Source organism: Anastrepha obliqua, chromosome 1 (assembly GCF_027943255.1).
Source record: "Anastrepha obliqua isolate idAnaObli1 chromosome 1, idAnaObli1_1.0, whole genome shotgun sequence".
Classification (NCBI taxonomy): Eukaryota; Metazoa; Arthropoda; class Insecta; order Diptera; family Tephritidae; genus Anastrepha; species Anastrepha obliqua.
The window spans coordinates 134,542,370-134,561,108 of NC_072892.1; the positions used below are offsets into that span (position 1 = coordinate 134,542,370).

The 18,739-nt window shown below is 38.5% G+C and overlaps 1 protein-coding gene and 1 long non-coding RNA gene across 2 annotated transcripts; one reads left to right on the forward strand and one right to left on the reverse strand.

Moving 5' to 3' along the window:
• Positions 1 to 11,919: 11,919 nt before the first annotated feature.
• LOC129236204 (uncharacterized) lies at positions 11,920 to 12,731 on the reverse strand. The gene is made up of 2 exons (XR_008581634.1): positions 12,280 to 12,731; positions 11,920 to 12,220 (listed from the first exon to the last, which is right to left on the reverse strand). It is a non-coding gene; the product is annotated as an uncharacterized LOC129236204 (long non-coding RNA).
• Positions 12,732 to 16,583: 3,852 nt separating this feature from the next.
• LOC129236205 (4-hydroxybenzoate polyprenyltransferase, mitochondrial) lies at positions 16,584 to 18,683 on the forward strand. Its single transcript, XM_054870447.1, has 4 exons — positions 16,584 to 16,985; positions 17,046 to 17,499; positions 17,573 to 18,270; positions 18,328 to 18,683. Exons 2-4 carry the CDS (start codon positions 17,073 to 17,075, stop codon positions 18,541 to 18,543), a joined length of 1,341 nt encoding a protein of 446 aa, XP_054726422.1. The 5' UTR covers positions 16,584 to 16,985; positions 17,046 to 17,072; the 3' UTR covers positions 18,544 to 18,683.
• The last annotated feature ends 56 nt before the right edge of the window (positions 18,684 to 18,739 follow it).

The following is an 18,739-nucleotide window of genomic DNA, read 5'->3' on the forward strand; positions in this document are numbered from 1 at the left end:
AAAAACGTTTTCCACGCATGCATTTTTTTAGGTCTTGAAACAGATGGAAGTCGGTGGCTGCTCCAACAATTCGATCTTTAATTCATGAATTTTAGCCTTTGTCAAAATGCTCTTGTGCATTGCCCTGATGCAGAAGAATTTTTTTCTTTCGCACATTGGGTATTTTTTCACGAAAAGGTTACAATAAAAATATGCAGAATTTACTGTTTTACCAGTTTACAAGTAATCCACAAACAAAATTTCTTTCGCTTCCCTAAAAACTGATTTGGCCGATTTCTGGACACGAATTCGTTTTGGAGCCGAAGAAACAGGTTTACACCACTCGGTAGCCTCTTGTTTGGATTTCGGAACATTGTGATAGCGCCAAGTTTCATCCATAGTGATGAAGCAACGCTCAAAATCCACTTTATCCTTTCGAAAACGCTCTAAATGTTGCTGAGTAAGACTCATTGATGAGGGAGACACAACCCATTATGCGCACAGCGACCCGGATTTATATCCGGCCAAGGATTGTCAGTCCAGCAGCATTCCCCGTATGTAAGTATGGGGAATGTTTATGCTGATACAACAACAACAACATGCCGATGGCTTCTACTAAATCTCTTCAGTCACGCGACGATTTTCTAATACGATGTCCTGCATTTTTTCTACAATTTCTAGTGTTGTTGCTGTTTTGGGCGTCTTTGACGTGGATCGTCTTCAAGCCTTAGACGACCACATTTAAACTCAGGAAACCCATCTTTCTACTATACTAATTGATGGCGAAAAATAATAATAAATAAAATAAATTTCCTTTGCTTTTAACCCTTCTAAAAATAAAAATTCAATCACTGCACGCCACTTAATTTTTTCCATTGGAAAAAATACTGATACTAAATGGCTTGTAGACAAAGAATGGATTGAAATGAAACTTCACATATTTTGACATGAAGAGTGTAAAAACCAAGGTTGGTAGGTAGGTAGGGTGGTTGTCGTAAGACACACTTAGACCTTCGGCAGGTCCATTGTGATACCACTGGAGCTTATCCTTACTCTACGTGTTCCCTTTCAAACCATCCGGTTGCTTTAATAAACGAGCAGAGCTTCGTTAGTTTTAGATGGGCTATATCCGCTACATCGGTTAGAAATGCTGTATCGAGGGTGCGCAGCCTTCTCCTAGCTAGGCTTTCACACTCACATAAAAGGTGTCTGACTGTTTCCTCTTCTTCTGTATTTAGACAGCTTCTACAGAAATCGAAGTAAGGTAGTCCTAACCTTCTAGCGTGGCTGCCTATTAAACAATGACCTGTTAATACACCTATCATTTTTCTTATAGATTCCCTGTTGAATCTTAGCAAGATCTTCGATCGACCGCTGTTCCAGTTCGGCCATGTCTGTCTGCTTAGTTCGCATGTTGTGAGGTTTTGCCAGATTGTATTTACCTTTTTGATGGTTTCCCTGTCTATAAATAATTTACAAGTGGCTATAGGCATGGGTATCAGCGCCTTATCCGGTTCGAGATCGAGCGTTGTACCGGCTCTTGCAAGTTCATCCGCCTTACAATTTCCTGGAATGTCCCTGTGGCCTGGTACCCAGATAAGGTGCACCTTGTAGCACTTAGACACGTCATCTAGTAGTTTAAAACATTCTAGAACTGTTTTTGACGAGTGCGTTTTTGATTCCAGCGCTTTTATTGCTGCTTGACTGTCCGAGTAAATGAAGATTTCATTTGTGGATAATACTCTCGTTTTTATTTCTTTAAGCCCTTCTTTTATGGCAGTGACTTTCGCCTGAAATACACTGCAATGATCAGGTAAGCGAAATGATTGGCGTACTCCGAGTTTGTCGGAGTAGACCCCTCCAACTACTTTGTTATCCAGTTTTGAGCCATCTGTGTAGATGTTTAAGTCATTTATCTTAACAATGAGCCCGTTATCCCATTCCTCTTTGGAAGGAAATACTGTGACGAAGGATTTATACAAATTGATGTCCTTGGTCCTACAGAAATCCGTTGTGTTGGGAATGCAGGGGAATTGTTCTAAAATTGAGGAGTGTCCTCTTCGGTTCGTTCTGAGTAGGCCGATTTCTCTTAGTCTGAGAGTTGCTTTGGCAGCTGTTTGCTTACCGTACTGCTCTATTGGTAAAATGTTAAGCATGATATTTAGTGCATCTGTGGGTGTGGTTCTGAGGGCCCCGCAGATGGTAAATCAGCTGATTTTTTTTTCTTTGTTTTTTGTTTTCTTTTCTTTCGCTGTGTCCATGTGGCTGTCAGTACAGAATGAAGTAAGGCGAATTAATTTTTTGTTTTCTACTTTGCCGTGACAATCAAACGTACAAAACATTGTTGTTGGTCTAGTGCCACCACCTTGAATAAATACGTCTTGGTATCAAACCGCAAAACTTATTGAACAACTTAGTAAAATAAAAATACACTAAGATGGTTTGATGACGATAAGCAGCGATATGCAGCAACATAATTAGATAAGGGCGCACATATACATAGATATATTTTAAGCGCATTGACTCCTTTTCAGCTTAGAATTGCAAAACGAAATATAATTTATACATACATATATACATATATATACATGTAGGTACATTCTTATATATAAAAAAATAATTATGTATGTAGCTCCGTCATTCATATTGTGGCCAAGTTCGTAAAAGCGTCATTTATACATAAATTCAAAAATTCCAGAAGAAAAAAACCGCAAATAATCTAACCCAAATCCTGTCATAAATTCTCTAATCATGATGATTTTAATTATTAACTGCCCACACAATTAGAAAAAAGAAAGTATAAATAAAACATTTCTTATTCCAAATGCTACCAACATACATACATACTTATGCATACAAAATATCTACGGCTAGTAACAATAATAATGCTTTGGTCAAGCAGCGGTAAGGGCAATCAGTTCTTCACTCCGTACAAACTCGCTGGTGTACTGACTTTTGTATTAGCAATGATTGTCTCGATGGATTTGGCACCGGCACTTGTGACACTCATTTATAGTATAGTAGTTAAACGGCCATTAGAGGACGTGTGCAAAAACTGTGTTAGTACAAAGTGAATTGGTTCCGTGTGCAAAGGGAGTTCATTTTCAAGAAGTTTACTTCTTGCGCGTTGGAGGTGTGTGCAAAATGTGGTGAAGCTCATTGCACGAACCGTTCCGATAGGTTTGTGGGTTGGATTCTATAAGCAGTCGGCCAAAAGTTTAAAGATATCGCTGTGTATAGCTTTTTCGTCTTTATAGCAAAGACGGTAATTGTTAAATTCTAATCTGATTTTTTCTAGTGGTACATACATACATATATTACATAATTGGTTTAACGCTTAATTTTAATTTAAAAAATAATATGTGCAGAGAAGGTCCCTTTTCTTAAAAGTTCTTCTTGGCCCGTACACCCTTTTTAGGTGTTTTAATTTTTCATTGCTTTTTTTATCTGAAAAATATCGTTCAAATGAAGCAGTGGACGTCCAAATCGGAAAATGAAGTTACCTGAGTTAGCTGACGTATTGGCTGTGAGACTATGACTCTGTTCAAAAACAAGAACGTGTTTATGTTAGCAAAACAATAGCAAAACAATGGCAAAATTACATGAATTGAACTTCGAATTTCTCCCACATCCACCGTATTCGCAAGATTTGGCCTCAGCGACTACTGGAGCTCCCCATCAAGCGCAAATTCAGGCTTCCGGACCACTGTAGTGTTTTCCAAGCAGAGGTAGCCGCAATTAAGGGGTTAGGGGTAGTCAGAATTTTCGAAAAATCGATTTTTTTTTCATTTTCTTAAAGTATAATATCTTAAAAATATTGTGTAAAAATATGAAGTGAATTCGACAAATACTTTTCGAGTTATTCAACAATTTACAACGGGCGCTCGGGCGCTCCAGAGCAGATAGCAAAACTTTATATGCGTTTTTCTCAAAACTATGTTTTTCAACCTGGTGAACACTGTAACTTAAAAACTGCTACGTAGATTTCAATAAAATTTATACAGCTTTTGAAAAACATAAAAAACTTGTGCCTGATCGAAGGATTTTTTTTTTCAAAAATTTCGATTTTTTTTTAACAATTAACTGTTGGTTTTTTTTTTCTAAAATCTGGAAAAAATTTTCTGAGGCCGCCATTTTGTTCATTTTGAAAAAAAAAAAAAAGCTTCGATCCGGCTCGATATTATCTATCAATAAAAATAATTTTTCTCATCCGATTGGTTTTAGATGAATCTGCAAGGACTTGTGATGTTCACCGCAAGGGACTTCTGGAGAAACGGGCTTCACACAAACAGCGATAACTTTTGCAATTATTAATTTTTTTTTTTTTTGAAATTTTGGTGAAGTCAAGTTAAAACATGATATTTTTATGCTATGTTTTTATTTTTGTTAAATAAATTAATTAAGTAGCAAAAAAAAATTCGTGAAAATCATCATTTTTTCGGGCCCCTGACTACCCCTAACCCCTTAAGGAAGCAGTGGATTGGTTGCTTGCTTCGGTAATTACCGTTAAGGAAGTAAGTGTTTACTCCGATAACCAAGCGGCAATTAGGGCCTTGGGCTCGTTGTTTGTGCGTTCGAGATTGGTCGGGGAATGTCTGGCTTCTCTCTCGACTGCATCCAAATACTTCGATATCAGGCTCATTTGGGTTCCCGGTCACAGCGGCATAGAGGAAAACTGCTGGACTGATCAGCTGGCTAGACAGGTAATGCTGGAGACGGTTTCGTCGCGAAATGAGAGGATTGGGGTTCCCTTAAGAACCTGTGGTCTGCTCTTAGAAGGTTGGGCCTCGAGTCAACTCAGCGAGTGCAACGTGCAAGGTTGCGAGATTCTTCTGGTCACGGGTAGATCGGGGACTCACAAGAGAGCTCCTAAGGCTAACAAAGCACCAGCTCTCGAATTTGGTGGGTATGCTTACCGGACATTGTCCGTTAGGTGTCCATGCGGCGATACTTGGGATTGCAGAAGCTGTTTTGAGCACGAGGTTGAATCATCTCAACACCTTCTTCTCAGCTGCCCTGCTCTCGTCTGGCAAGGATTTCGATATCTGGTTTCTCATTTTTTCGCTAAGCCTGCGGATATAACGAGTTTAAATATCACACATCTGGTGAAGTTTATCAGTAGCTTGTTGTTGTTTTAACAGCATAGTTAGCCCTGTCAGTGTAAGTATATCATCGGTCGTCTTCGTCTAGCTTATCTAAGGGTAGGCCCAGGAAACATGCTGTTTCGACAGGTTGGGTCCAGAGGGAGAGGGGGGTTAGATGAGTCGGTTTGAGGGGGCATGTGAAGAGGTGGTTAGTGTCGTGCGGGGTACCTTCGCATGCCAGACATGTGTTTGGTATGTCGGGGTCAATTCTGGATAAGTAGGAGTTTAACCTGCTACAATATCCAGAACGTAATTGTGCCAATGTTACACGAGTCTCACGGGGAAGCTGGAGCTCTTCATCTGCGATAGGTGGTGGTTGGACTCCGATTACGGCATTCACAGGACGGGAGTTCATGAAGGCGGTAACGGTCTCCCGGTGGATGTCGTTTATTGACTGTCTGAATACTGTCCGGTCCAGTAGGTTTCGGTCAGTTTTGTCCTGGAGTTCGTCAGCGTAGTCGAGGAGGTGTCTCCTGACGTGCCTGGGAGGCGGCTCAGGCTCAAGCAGGTGCCTTCAGGGGAGCATTTGTGCCTCGTTGTGTAGATGTTGGATGGGTGACATCAGGAGGCACCCGGTCGCTGCCCGAATGGCGGTATTTTGACATGTCTGAAGCTTTGTCCACTGCGAATCACTAGTTCCAGGCGACCAGACAGGCGCAGCATAGTTAAGAACCGGTCGGCCTATTGCTTTGAAAGTCGACAGCAACATTTCTTTGTCTTTGCCCCAAGTGCTGCCGGCCAGCGATTTGAGGACCTTGTTGCGATTTTGGACTTTTGTGGCAATTGCGGTTGTATGCGCAGAGAAGGAGAGCAAGCTGTCAAAGGTTACACCCAAAATTTTGGGGTTATTCACAGTCGGAATTGGTGTGTCGTCGACTTTTACCTTAAGGGACAGCTTGACCTCCTTTTTCCAGGTGGTGAAAAGGGTCGCCGTGGACTTGGTGGGGGAAAGTTGGAGATTCCTCGCAGTGAAAAAGCGAGAAAGGTCGGTGAGGTAGTTGGTCACTTTAGAACACAGGCCATCGATGTCATTGCCCGACGCCATTATCGTGCAATCGTCAGCGTATGAGATCAGGGAAACTCCCGCTGGTGGTTGGGGGAGCTTCGAGATGTAGAAGTTAAAAAGCAAGGGTGAAAGGACACCACCCTGCGGTACGCCTTACTTAATCTTCCTCTGCTTTGACATTTGATCTCGAAAAATCACTGACGAGTGCCGACCGCTCAGGTAGTTCGCGGACCACCTCTTCAGCCCTGGCGGGAGTGTCGACTGATAAATGTCATCTAGTAGCGTGGAATGGCTGACTGTATCGAAAGCCTTTTTCAAGTCCAACGCTACTAGGACAGTCCTCTCGCAGGGGCGGTTTTAGTTAAGCCCGCGATTTATCTGGGCGTTTATGGCGGTGAGTGCAGTGGTGATGCTGTGCACTCGTCGGAATACGTGCTGATGTGGGGCTGGGGCCAGGTGTGTCGTGTAGAGTGGGAGTAGGAGGGCTTCAAGTGTCTTCACTACTGGGGAAAGGAGAGTTATCGGCCGATAAGACTCCCCTTGGTTGGCGGGTTTCCCAGGTTTCAGTAGTGGGACCACTCTCCCTGCTTTCCACTTGTCAGGGATGATGAGAGTGGCCAGGGACAAATTGAAGACCCTTGTGAGGTATCCTACTCCCAGGGGCCCCAGATGCTTCAGCATCAGCGCGTTTAATCCGTCAGGGCCAATGGCTTTCGATGATTTCGACTTGTTGATGGCCCCCCTGAACCTCATCACCGGAGAAAGTAAGTGGCGAACTGTCGTTCGTCAGTTTGTGCAGCCTTCTGGTAACATGACATTTGGTTCTGTCGCCCGGAGGATGCAGTATGAACAGCCGGCTAAAATAGCTCGCGCATCTCTTCGGGTCCGACAAAGTACAACCGTTGAAGGTGATAGCCACCTTGTCGTTGTGCTTCGTCGAGTTCGACAGGGACCTAACAATGGACCAGAGCTTACTCACCCCGGAGGTGAGGTTACAAGTCTTCAGGTGCTCAACCCATTCAACCATTCCCATGGCAGCCGGTTCCACGTTACCGGAATGACTCGGGTTTTTCCCGACCAAGGGCTGCCGCCCCAGCACACTAGCCCTGTCTAGTGTATTGTATATCAGTAGCTTGTCGCGGCTAAGTACGAAAGTAAATCAGCCACCGTCGGCGTCGTCCTAAGTGCATGGTCATCATCCTTTAATTCCAAGGCTCCTTCTTCCTTCCCTTCTTCTCTCTCCTTCCCCTGTATGGCATCACAAAGGACGATTTTTGAATATTTGTCCGAGTGGGCCTCAAGCTAGAGCAGCCATTTAACCTTACCTAATCTAACCTAATTTATACTACAGTCACGCATCTAGAAACTCTTCTCTTCTCTCATTTCAGGAGTTCCCCGAGTCACAAGGTTCAATAAATTTATCAAAAGGTGTTTAACAGTACAACTTCGGTGTGCACTATCAAGCTCAAATAAATAAACCCGTAAACGAACTCATCCAGCGATGCCAGCCCTAAGCATCCATAAGTGTTTAGAGCAGCCTAGCTCTATAGAACTCCTCCAGGGATGATAGACGAGGAGTGAGGTTCAGCAAACTAGGCCAGCACTATAGCCCTTGGCCGGGGAGAATCCAAGTCATTGCCTTGTATGCACTTACCTTGGCAGCAGAGAACGTAAATTGATAGAGAAGGCGCAGTCCCGGCCCGTTCCTCATTTTGGGCTCTAGCAAAACACGGGTAAAAAAATGAAATCAGCACAAGTTAACAGTAGGAAATTAATTAATATGGCTACCGGAGAGAAATGAGAGGGAGAGAGTGATACGCAAGTGTGAAAAAATGTAGTTTACATTAGCTTACATTTACTTGCGTACAGAACAGATTTGTTCATTTGATTTGTTTATATTATTTGTATGCATGTTTACAGATTTGTTCTTTTTGATTTTTTTATGAAAATTGCGCGTAATTGTATGTATGCATGTTTATATACATATATTAGCATAGGACATACAGCTATGGTCAAACGTTTAGTGCACTTAAAAAGAGTTCAATATAATGCTCGATTAAATGATATGAAACCAAATTAAATCCAGTTTTTTTAACGAAATATGTATATTTAACACTTTATTATAAGACAAAATAACTTAAAGTAGACAGTTTTCCCTAGTAAAAATATGATAAAATAGAAGTAATTCTTATTTGGTCATAGTGGGATTTGGACAAAGACTTAGCGCAGTTTTGATTTCTGTAAAAAATATGAAATATTTCTAAGAATTGAGAAAAGATTGTTGACTATTATTATTTACCATATCAATATTTGGTAGAATAGCCGTTATTCTATGTATATAACTGCTTCACACCTGCGTGGTAAACTCTCTATTAACTTTTGGCACCTGTCCAAAGGAATAGAGTTCCATGCTTCCTGTACACCTTCCCAAAGTTCATCGATATTTTTAAATTTTTTTTGTCCAACCATCGTCTTCACATCATTCCACAAGTTTTCAATTGGATTTAAATCCGGACTTTGTGCTGGCCAATCGAGCTGGATAATATTTTCCTGCGAAAGCCAGTTTTTGACCACTCCCGCAGTATGTTTGGGATCGTTGTCGTAAATATCCAATTTTTGCATGTTTGACTATTGTCATCTCATAAAGTCCATCCGTAATGTATTTATTAGTTATTTTATATTGATCAAAAGAATTCCAATTTTAAAATTTGCCCAAAATTGACGGAGGCTCATATTTACCCAAGCATTTTCGAAAAAATGAGCGTTTCACGCGCAACACAAGTATTGAGCAATTCGGTAGCGTCAGGTATTGACATGATGTGTAGTCAAAATTTATTTGGTAATGACGAAAACTTGATAAATTTTGACAAGCTCACGCAGATATTTGTTAAAGATGCAAAGCATTTCCAGTCAACAAATCCATTAAGGTCTCCTCAGAAGCGGGACGAAAGGGGCAAAGTTGAAAGACTATTAAGTTACTTCGAGTTCTTTAGTCCAATGTCTACAATGCGTACATATTCTACTATTAAATGTATCCAAAACTTTCGTACTACAATAAAATCGATGCTGGAATCGTGCGAGGAACGTTTTCAGCAGCATCAGAATTTATTTTCCTTGGAAAATTAAACCAAGATTGTCTAAAAATTTCTTTTATCGGGTCCGAGCTAGTCAGGGTATTAATACTCATCCCACAGCACAGGAAGTGCAGTACATACATATTATAGTAGCGCGATTGATATCTGATATGACTTAATCGATGTCAATATCGAAGTCGTGTGAGAAATTGTTATATAACAATATGAGAACAATTTCGTAATTCGTGCTTTCACAATTTTATATATTTTTTTTTCATTTCAGGAAATGTACAATAAATACCTATTATTTATAGTATTGTAATATATATGTATACATATATAATACTATATATGAGTAGTTAACTCTCTTCTGTTAACTTTCTTACCCTCGTTTTGATGTGTTTTGACATTTAACCTGCCCATTCGTTCCTGAGCCTTCTCTATGAATTTACGTTCTCTGGCTAATATGCATCATTTCTCACACTCCATATTAACAGAGAACGTTAAATATAGAGAAGTCTCACGAGCTACGAATGGTGTGAATTGTCAAAAATGAAGTCTAACCGCGGCCGTGGTTTAACAGAGCTGAACTCTAACCGCGGCCGGGGTTTAACAGAGCTGATTGCAGTGAATTCTCTCTTCCTACATTGGCTCTGCACACAGAGAACGTTCTCTGTATATCATAACGTTCTCTGCTTTTGCTTCTGTAGAAAATCAAATTGACGATTAGCCGACGGCATTTTGCAAAGAATTTGCTTGTTCATTTCTACATATGTTCCCTTGATGAATGAAAATTTATTCAACTAAATGATTATTGATGAATAATTTGAATATTTATTATATGCGCCAACATTTCAAATCAAAGTAACTTTAATATTTTGATTTAATTTAAAAAAATGCACTATAAAAGGACCTCTCACATCTTGGTATGTGCATTTTAGTAAATTGAAAACTATACAAATTTGATGAAAATTTTTACATACAAGTGCTTTGGTATTTTGACATATGTATGTAAATATATGTATATCAATATATACATACATATGTATATGTATTATGTTAGCTATGTTTGTGCAAAAGTTCAATTGGATCTTCAATTCTTATAGTGTTACATATGTATGTATATATCATATTTACATTTGAATATGCATTCATTTGTTCCTTTGCAAACGAAATTTTTTTCAATTTAGATTTATTACATGGAATAATATATGTATGCATTTTATAGATAGTATAAAACTTTGAAATTGAAAATAAATAAAAGAAAACTTCAAAGAAACGTATGTATTTGCATATACATATATATTTGTTATTTTTGGACAAAAAGAAATTGGGCATTGTTATACATACATACATTTGTTTGAAATAAAATTGACCGACAGCATTTTGCAAGGCATTTGAGGCATTACGTTTTTATTTCTGTTCTGTAATTTTTCATCCACATCCTATTGCAGGAGGTATACAAGCATGGTTTGTATACAAGTTTTGATATTCAAAATAAATAAAAGAATAATTTTAACAAACCCAAGATATCCTCCATATTTACATATTTTATAGGATAAAAAAGCATATTCGTATGTTACCGTAAGTATGTATATTTGGATTAGTAACAAAATCTGTTTAAACTGTTTCTTACTACAAACATATGTATGTACATGTATGCATACACATGTAAGAAACAATTAAGCAAAAGTTCAATGTACTGAAGCAACCATGACCTACCTCACGTATTGGCATATTGATGCCCTATTGTATGTATGTCCGTACATACATATACATACATTCTCGACTCCCAGCAAAACTATGCTTATTAGTATATACATACATATGTATGTACATACAACAGCACACACAAAGCACTGGCTTTATGCCTCTGCACGCGTATGTTTCCAAAGCTAAAATTATAAGCCGAGCGACTGCAAGAACAAAATACATTCATAGGCGCAGTCGCAGCGGTCAGATTTTTTTAGTCGCAACGACGCTGAAAAATCCAAAATATTCTATAACACTAAGTTCGAGCTCATATGCCCATATGCCCATATGCCAATTTTCTCGCCAATTCGAAAATAGTCAATATTGTAATATTTCGCGTTGAATTATTTGCCAATATTTGGTAAATCTTCAATTTTTGTGAAGTCGAGTGGCCGCGGCTCCGTACATATGTATGCATCAATATATGTATGTAAATATGTGTTCTAAATTCTCGACAGCAATAGCAAATCGAAATATTCTGTCGCAAGTGCTCGCAGCCTCATATGTATGTATGGCTATGGCAGTTTGTATGCATGTATTTATGTACTATATATGAGTGTTTTGCTTTTGCACGTCCATAGGAACAATTTTTCATATGCAGATATTTATTTTATTGAGCTGAACGAATATGTGTATTGATATTCTAATGAAATCCTGTCGAATTGTATTATTGGTATATGTTTCTTTAAGATCCTCTTACCAAATAAATATTATTACCTTAAGAAAATGAAATACTAGTTTTTTTAATTTTAATTTTTTATTTTTATTCACAGAAATTTATGTATATGTATATATATTACAATGGTCTAAATAATAGGTAATTACATTTCCTGAAATGAAAAAAAAAATATAATTATTTTTATTCACAAGTAATTTAAGTATTCTTATATGTATATGTATATATATTACAATGCTATAAATAATAGGTATTTACATTTCCTGAAATGAAAAAAAAAATATAAAATTTTGAAAGCACGAATTACGAAATTGTTCTCATACTATAACAATTTCTCACACGACTTCGATATTGACATCGATTAAGTCATTGCGATTTACCTGATTTTTAAAACACTACTCTCAATCCATCATGATTAAGAAAAAATTGTAGTGCTTTAAAAATCTAGGCTCGGGTGCTAGCTGAAAGAGAAGAAAAAATAAAAAAGAAACCTGTAAAATAGACTAAAAAATAGAAAAAACCTGAAACGGGAAAATACCTGTAAAATATATAAATAAAAAAAACCTGAAATATAGAAAAGTGGAAAACCCTGAAATAAAAGAATAGGTATCATCATATGCAAAAGATAGCTAATAGATTATTAATTACCTGTGTGAACGGCGAATCTCTTTTCGTGGGGCCCTGGCTTACAACCTACTTATAACCTACAGCTTTTTTAATTTATTTTGTAGTTTTCTTTCTTTGACTTTATTAACCTCATTTCGCAAGAGCCACTTTGCATTCTTGAATAAAAGGACAGTTAAGAGAAAATCTAATAGCTTCTCGCGATGATCTCTACACTCGCCAGATCCTACAAACCAGTCGGGAAACACTTTTTGTGTTTTTTCTTTTAGAGCGGACAACATTAAACACCTAAGACCTGCAATGTGGGCATATTTTGCGAAGAGCTGACGGTACCACACCATTTGGAGTCGACACACTTCGAAAACCCTGTCTTCAGGATTGACAAGCCTTAAATCGCTGTCATCCGTGAAGTTTTTTGATCTTATCAGGGCTTCTGAATGCAACTTCAGCTCCCCTTTTGTTTTCGTCATGGCGTTCGTGCACTTTTCACATTTTAACTTGCACAGCAGTTTCTGGTAAATACCATAGCCTGTGAAGTAACGCTGCACTTGTACCTCAGCTTCATTACTTTCTTCAGCAAAATGTATGTCTTCCACATCAATCTCTTCTAAAACGAGATCCTCATTTCGCTGGTCTCCTACCTCTGTCTCAAGATGACGATCCTCGGGGCCTATATACCAATCTAAATTTAAATCGTCATCATCTGTACAATTAGAACCTTTCTTCTCAAATCTCTGGCGTAAAATTTTCATTGAGATCAGTCGCGCAACTATGTATTGAATTTCGTGAGCTGAGGGATGGGTATTCATACCCTGACTAGCTCGTATGCGATAGAAAAAGTTTTCTAACGCATCTTGATTCATTTTCCCGGTGAAAATAAATTTGAGGGAGCTGTGCTCAATGAAAAGTTCCTCGCATAACATTTGCATCGCTGAAATCGTTATGCGGAAACCTTCGATGCACTGCACGCGTGCGTTTTCCGGCAACTGGAATGACCGCAAAAAATCTAGATGTTCATTCAATCTATCAATTTTTTTGCTGTCACCCCGCCTAATCGGACATTTTGAAGGATTTTTCGACTGGAATCTTTTTGCATCCAATTCATCGAACAGATCATTCATTTTTTTAACGAACATCTGTGTGGGCTTAGCGCATTTTATCACGTACTCGTCACTGCCTAATAAATTTTGGGACAAGGCCATGTCGATACCAGAGGCTACCGAATTGCTCAGGACCTGAGTCGCGCGTGAAACGCTCATTTTATCCATAAAATTGGGATATATATGGGCCTCCGTTAGTTTCGGACAAATTTTAAAATGGGGATTCATTTGATCTATATCAAACAATTTTTCAATCACCTTGAAGCTTGTCACTCCATCTGATGTTAAGATGTCATATTTCATCAAGGTATTTCGGACGGACTTTATCAAGTGACAGTAATCGAACATGCAAAAAATTTTTGTGCCTTCGTGCACGTAAAAGGGGCTATCCTCATAAATCCCCAAAGATTTAAAGATACTACTGTTGGAGGGCCCTTGATCGCAAACTATACCTTTCAAATTTAACCCCATTTTTTTTAGTTGTGCGACATTTTTGTCCAAAATGGACATCAATGTCTCCGTACGTATACCACCACTGGAGATATAATACGAAAACACGTATTTCCATTTGGAGCACAATCCCTTAACCATAAAAAATAAACATTTATTCCCAATTTTGTTTTCGCGTTGACCTTCCCCATGGTCTACAAACCCATCGATAACATCTCTAGCTTTATTATAGCTCAAGTCCGACTTGATGATAATTTCATCGAATAATAGAACGCTTATGCGTTCGGTGTCGGACATATTTGAAACAATTTTTTCTAAATTATCACAGACATTGGCATCGAACCCCGGAACAACATATTTGATGGGGCGCCAACGCGAAAGGGATGATTTATGGGGCAAAGCAAAACCTAGATCGTCACGCATAAACGTATATGCTTTGGAGGACATATAATTGATGTTTTGGGCCAATGTCTTTTCCTCCTCGCTATAACGATTTTTTTGGCCACTGACGATCATTCTTGCGAAAGTTACAGCATCACTGCTTGAAGTTTCTTCCGCAAGAACTGCACGAGTACACAAATATTTATATTTTTGCAGTAGCTTCTCATTTTCTGCTTCTAACTCTTGAATTCTTTTTTTTAATTTTATTTCATTGCTCCGATAATAACGAGCAGCCTGAGCAAATCGTTCGCTACTGCTTGTGATTTCTAAGTCCTCACAGATGTTTTTGTTTTTGGGTACCTGCCTTGTTTCCTCTAGCATAGAATATTTTTCGAATTCTTCTAACGTGAGATCATTTGCTACACCTACACCTACTGTACGATTTACGTACACTTTAGTAACGGGCGGGCAAACCCAATCAGAGCCAGTACTAGGTGAGCGACTTCTAGTAACTGGCTCTAATCTTAAAGATGGAACAGCCCCATCTAAAACTTTATAACGAGTTACCTGCTCGGGACTAAAGTGGCGCTTACAAACATATAGCTTGTCAGAATCTGCTGGTTGCACGTTGCAAGCCAGGGCCCAACTAATTCGAGCCTCTCCTCGTCGAGGAAATTCATACAACGTATGACCCTTTTCCACCACGCATCCTACCACGCAACAGCTCCGTTGCTTTTTTGGAATTGTACAGCTGTATGTAGGGTCATCGTCGTGCCCTATTAAGAAAATTTATTTTATAATATAATATAAACGTATAATAATTCAAAGAAGGTTATAGGCATGTTTTTATGATGGAACTCCCTTCCCACAGCCCCAGGCCGCGCCACCACTCTCATTCATCACTAATAATCGAATATTGCTGAATGTACTTTAAATCTCTTCCTATTAGTCCCTACTCCTACTACTACTATTTTTACCTTACTTTCCTTTTAATACTTTATCTTTACTACTATCTGTAATTTTAATTTTAATTTTGATTTTACTGTTTATCTTTTTATGTAAACTATTCTTAAGGTCAATCATTGTAAAAATAACCTATGGTTGTATGTTTTGACTTAGTAATAATAAATAATAATAAATAAATAATATTTGCTTAAATTTAATCTAAAAACTCTTAGTTTTCCCTATTTCCCACTATTTATAGCACACTCTAGACTTCACAATCCGCATAAGCTGTTCAAATGCAAAGTTCAAAAACGGTTTGAGATAGAAAATCAATAAAAATAATTTTGCTTGATATTTTTCTGATTGGTTGTTTTGATTTTATTCAATAAGGCATAGTAACGGATGCCGGGTATTGTAATATTATGGTTATTAATAAAAAATTATTTTCTATGAAATATATGCACATACACATTCAAAAATAATTTAAATTTCTTAACTTCCTCCACTTTCCTGCCTCAAAACTCTAATGCTACCAGTTAGCAAACCTCACCCTCAATAAAACCTATCCACCCTAATATTATATCAAATGTAAGCAATAAAACCTATCCACCCTAATATTATATCAAATGAATGCAATACATCAGTAGGTATGTGTGTTTGATATTATTGTAGGTTCGCTTTAGCGAAATATAAAAACACACATACCTACTTATGTATTGCGCAAAAACTTACCTAAACGAAGGGTGGGGATGGCACCCTTTTTCAAACATTGTCCCCCCACAACACATGCCTCAAAGTGTTTTACACACACAAATGAGTTGTGGGGTGGAAGATGTTCCGTCCTGGCAATATGCAAATTCTGCCTCCATTTGTCTGCTAATATGGGGTCCTGTGGGAAAGAAAATAATTTCACTTCACTGTTTTTTAAATAACACCCGCGCACACGACACGTTCTGCTCATTTTTAAATCGAAAAAGTTTAAAAAAATTCGGAAAATCGAAAGCGTTTGAAAATTGCGCGACGTCAATCAAAAGTTTTTCTCAAACTAAAGTTCATTAGACTCTTTTCGTTTGACATGGAAATTTTGGCGCAAATTACGCAAAATCAATTCAAATTCAAAAATGAATTTTCATGCAAATAAAGAGACAAAAAGCACCTGTAACCTAACTTTGGCACAAAACGGAAAGTTTCCAAAAAACAAGCTCTTAATTCTCAAAAGCTGTTAAATTTCTGCAGTTGAGCATATTTCTGTTAACGTTCTGTGAAAAATGTCGCTCAGATGTCGCTGTTGTGTACCACGCGCGCAAAACGAGTACCCCTGAAAAGTGCTGCCATTTAAGTCATTGAGACTTCTCTATATTTAACGTTCTCTGTATTAATACCAGAAAATATCGTGGCAACACTCGAACAACCCCTGCGAATTAGAAAATGTCAAACTGTCTGCTGTCAAAAGCATGCCGTAGTAGTCGTGTGTTTTCGTGCCTTGCTATGTGTTGAAATATGTTCTGATCAAATAAAATTAGCTTATTTTTTATTGAAATTCGGAAGGAAATCATGGTCCACCAATGAATAGCATTCGACAATAACACGGAAGGTACTCCTTCACTGGATTGTCCATCAGTAAATGACAAGTGCGAATTCTAACGAGGTCAGGGTTACGAAACACTTCGCCAAAAACAACTGCATGGTCAACGAGAGTAACTTAAAACACCAATAATATAGAGTATTTGTTGTCTAATATGATCAAGTCTCCACCCTTGAACAAAACTGTGACAACATAAAAAAGTAAAAAAATTCAGAGAGATTGCTTGTTGAACTTGAACATTTGAAACAAATCTTGCCATTGTCAGAAAGGTATGTTATTCACATGCAAACCTCAACTATTAAGAAACCGGAAATGTAACTTTTTTGCAGTTCTAATACCCGCCTCGACAAAGCAACATGTTGGCGCTACGCAATATGCAGTATCTGCAAAGAGGTCTCAAATTGCCAAAAGTTGCCTGCGCTCCTCCGAAAATGTGCTCATTTGGCAGAACAACGTGTGTGGATATAAAAATTGCGCACTTTGGAATTAGTAATTTGCGACTTTTTACCAAATGGTCCTCACACCATAAAGCTTATTGTCAACAGTGCGTCTTCAGTTTGGAAAAGAATGCGCGAAAAATGGTTCTGTACCAGACAACTAACAGATATGCGAGTAGCGAAAGCAAACAGCAAAACCCACAGAAAGATAACTTAGGAGGAGCACAAGAGGAAGCTGTAGAAGATTTGTCTGCGGGCAGGCTAAGTAAATCGCATGCTGTAAAACAAAACTTAATAAAAGCTGTTGCACCATATGGGCGTTTAATGCGCTTGGATCGACCTATAGGTGAGCATAACTTGCTTATTATTATACTTCTAGAACACATTTGATTTTTACCAAATTAATCACTCCTCAACAGGTACATATTTGCTCTTCTGGCCTTGTGCATGGAGTATTGCGCTCAGTGCAAACGCCGGTTGTTGGCCTGACTGGAAAATGTTGGGTCTCTTTGCCACTGGCGCACTGATAATGCGCGGCGCCGGCTGTACCATTAATGATCTCTGGGATAAAGATATTGATGCGAAAGTGGAGCGTACTCGCACACGACCACTCGCCGCGGGCGAAATTACACAATTTGATGCGATTGTATTTCTATCGGCTCAGCTGAGTTTGGGTCTGTTAGTGTTACTTCAACTAAATTGGCAATCAATCGTATTAGGTGCAAGTTCCTTGGGATTAGTAATTACATACCCGCTAATGAAGCGAATTACTTACTGGCCCCAACTGGTGCTAGGCATGGCTTTCAATTGGGGCGCCCTTTTAGGGTGGTGTGCTACGCAAGGCGTAGTAAATTGGGAGGCTTGTTTGCCATTGTACCTGTCGGGTATTTGCTGGACTATTGTATATGATACTATATATGCGCACCAAGATAAATTCGACGATATACAAATCGGAATAAAGTCAACAGCCTTACGATTTGGTGATAATACGAAAATATGGCTCTCTGGCTTCACGTCAGCTATGCTATCAGGTTTAGTTTTGGCTGGTGTAGCAACCGAACAAACAGCAGCATATTATGCAGCAGTTGGTGTAGTGGGTGCCCACCTAATCCAACAGGTAAGGTTTATAGTTATTTTCTCTAATTTGTGTTACATTCGTTTTTTCTTCATGTAGATATACTCACTCAATATTAATAACCCAAATGACTGTGCAAAGAAATTTTTCTCAAACCACCAAGTCGGATTAATTTTATTTATTGGCATTATTTTGGGGACACTTTTGAAATCAGCTGAGAAAGAGGACAAACCCAGCACGAGTAATGCGTTTACACAAATACAGCCAGCGAATAGCATAGTACAAATACCAACTACGCCTGAGGTGTTAACGTAGTGATTTTTCAAATGCAAACTAAATGGAAAGTATCGAACCGGGTGATTAGTAATTGGCATTTTTGTAGACCAAAGCATAATTTAATGTTAATTAAGTAAACAATTTAGTATTTAAATAAATGCAGAATATTTAAAGCGGGATTTTTGTCTAAGTATTTTTTTTTTTTTTTATTATACTTCAACATTTTTCTGTTATG

Coding starts and splice junctions, on each gene's coding strand:
- LOC129236205 (XM_054870447.1), top strand. CDS start 17,073: ATGTTGGCGCTACGCAATATGCAGTATCTGCAAAGAGGTCTCAAATTG. Junction 17,500..17,572: donor GCGCTTGGATCGACCTATAG/GTGAGCATAACT, acceptor ACTCCTCAACAG/GTACATATTTGCTCTTCTGG. Junction 18,271..18,327: donor GTGCCCACCTAATCCAACAG/GTAAGGTTTATA, acceptor TTCTTCATGTAG/ATATACTCACTCAATATTAA.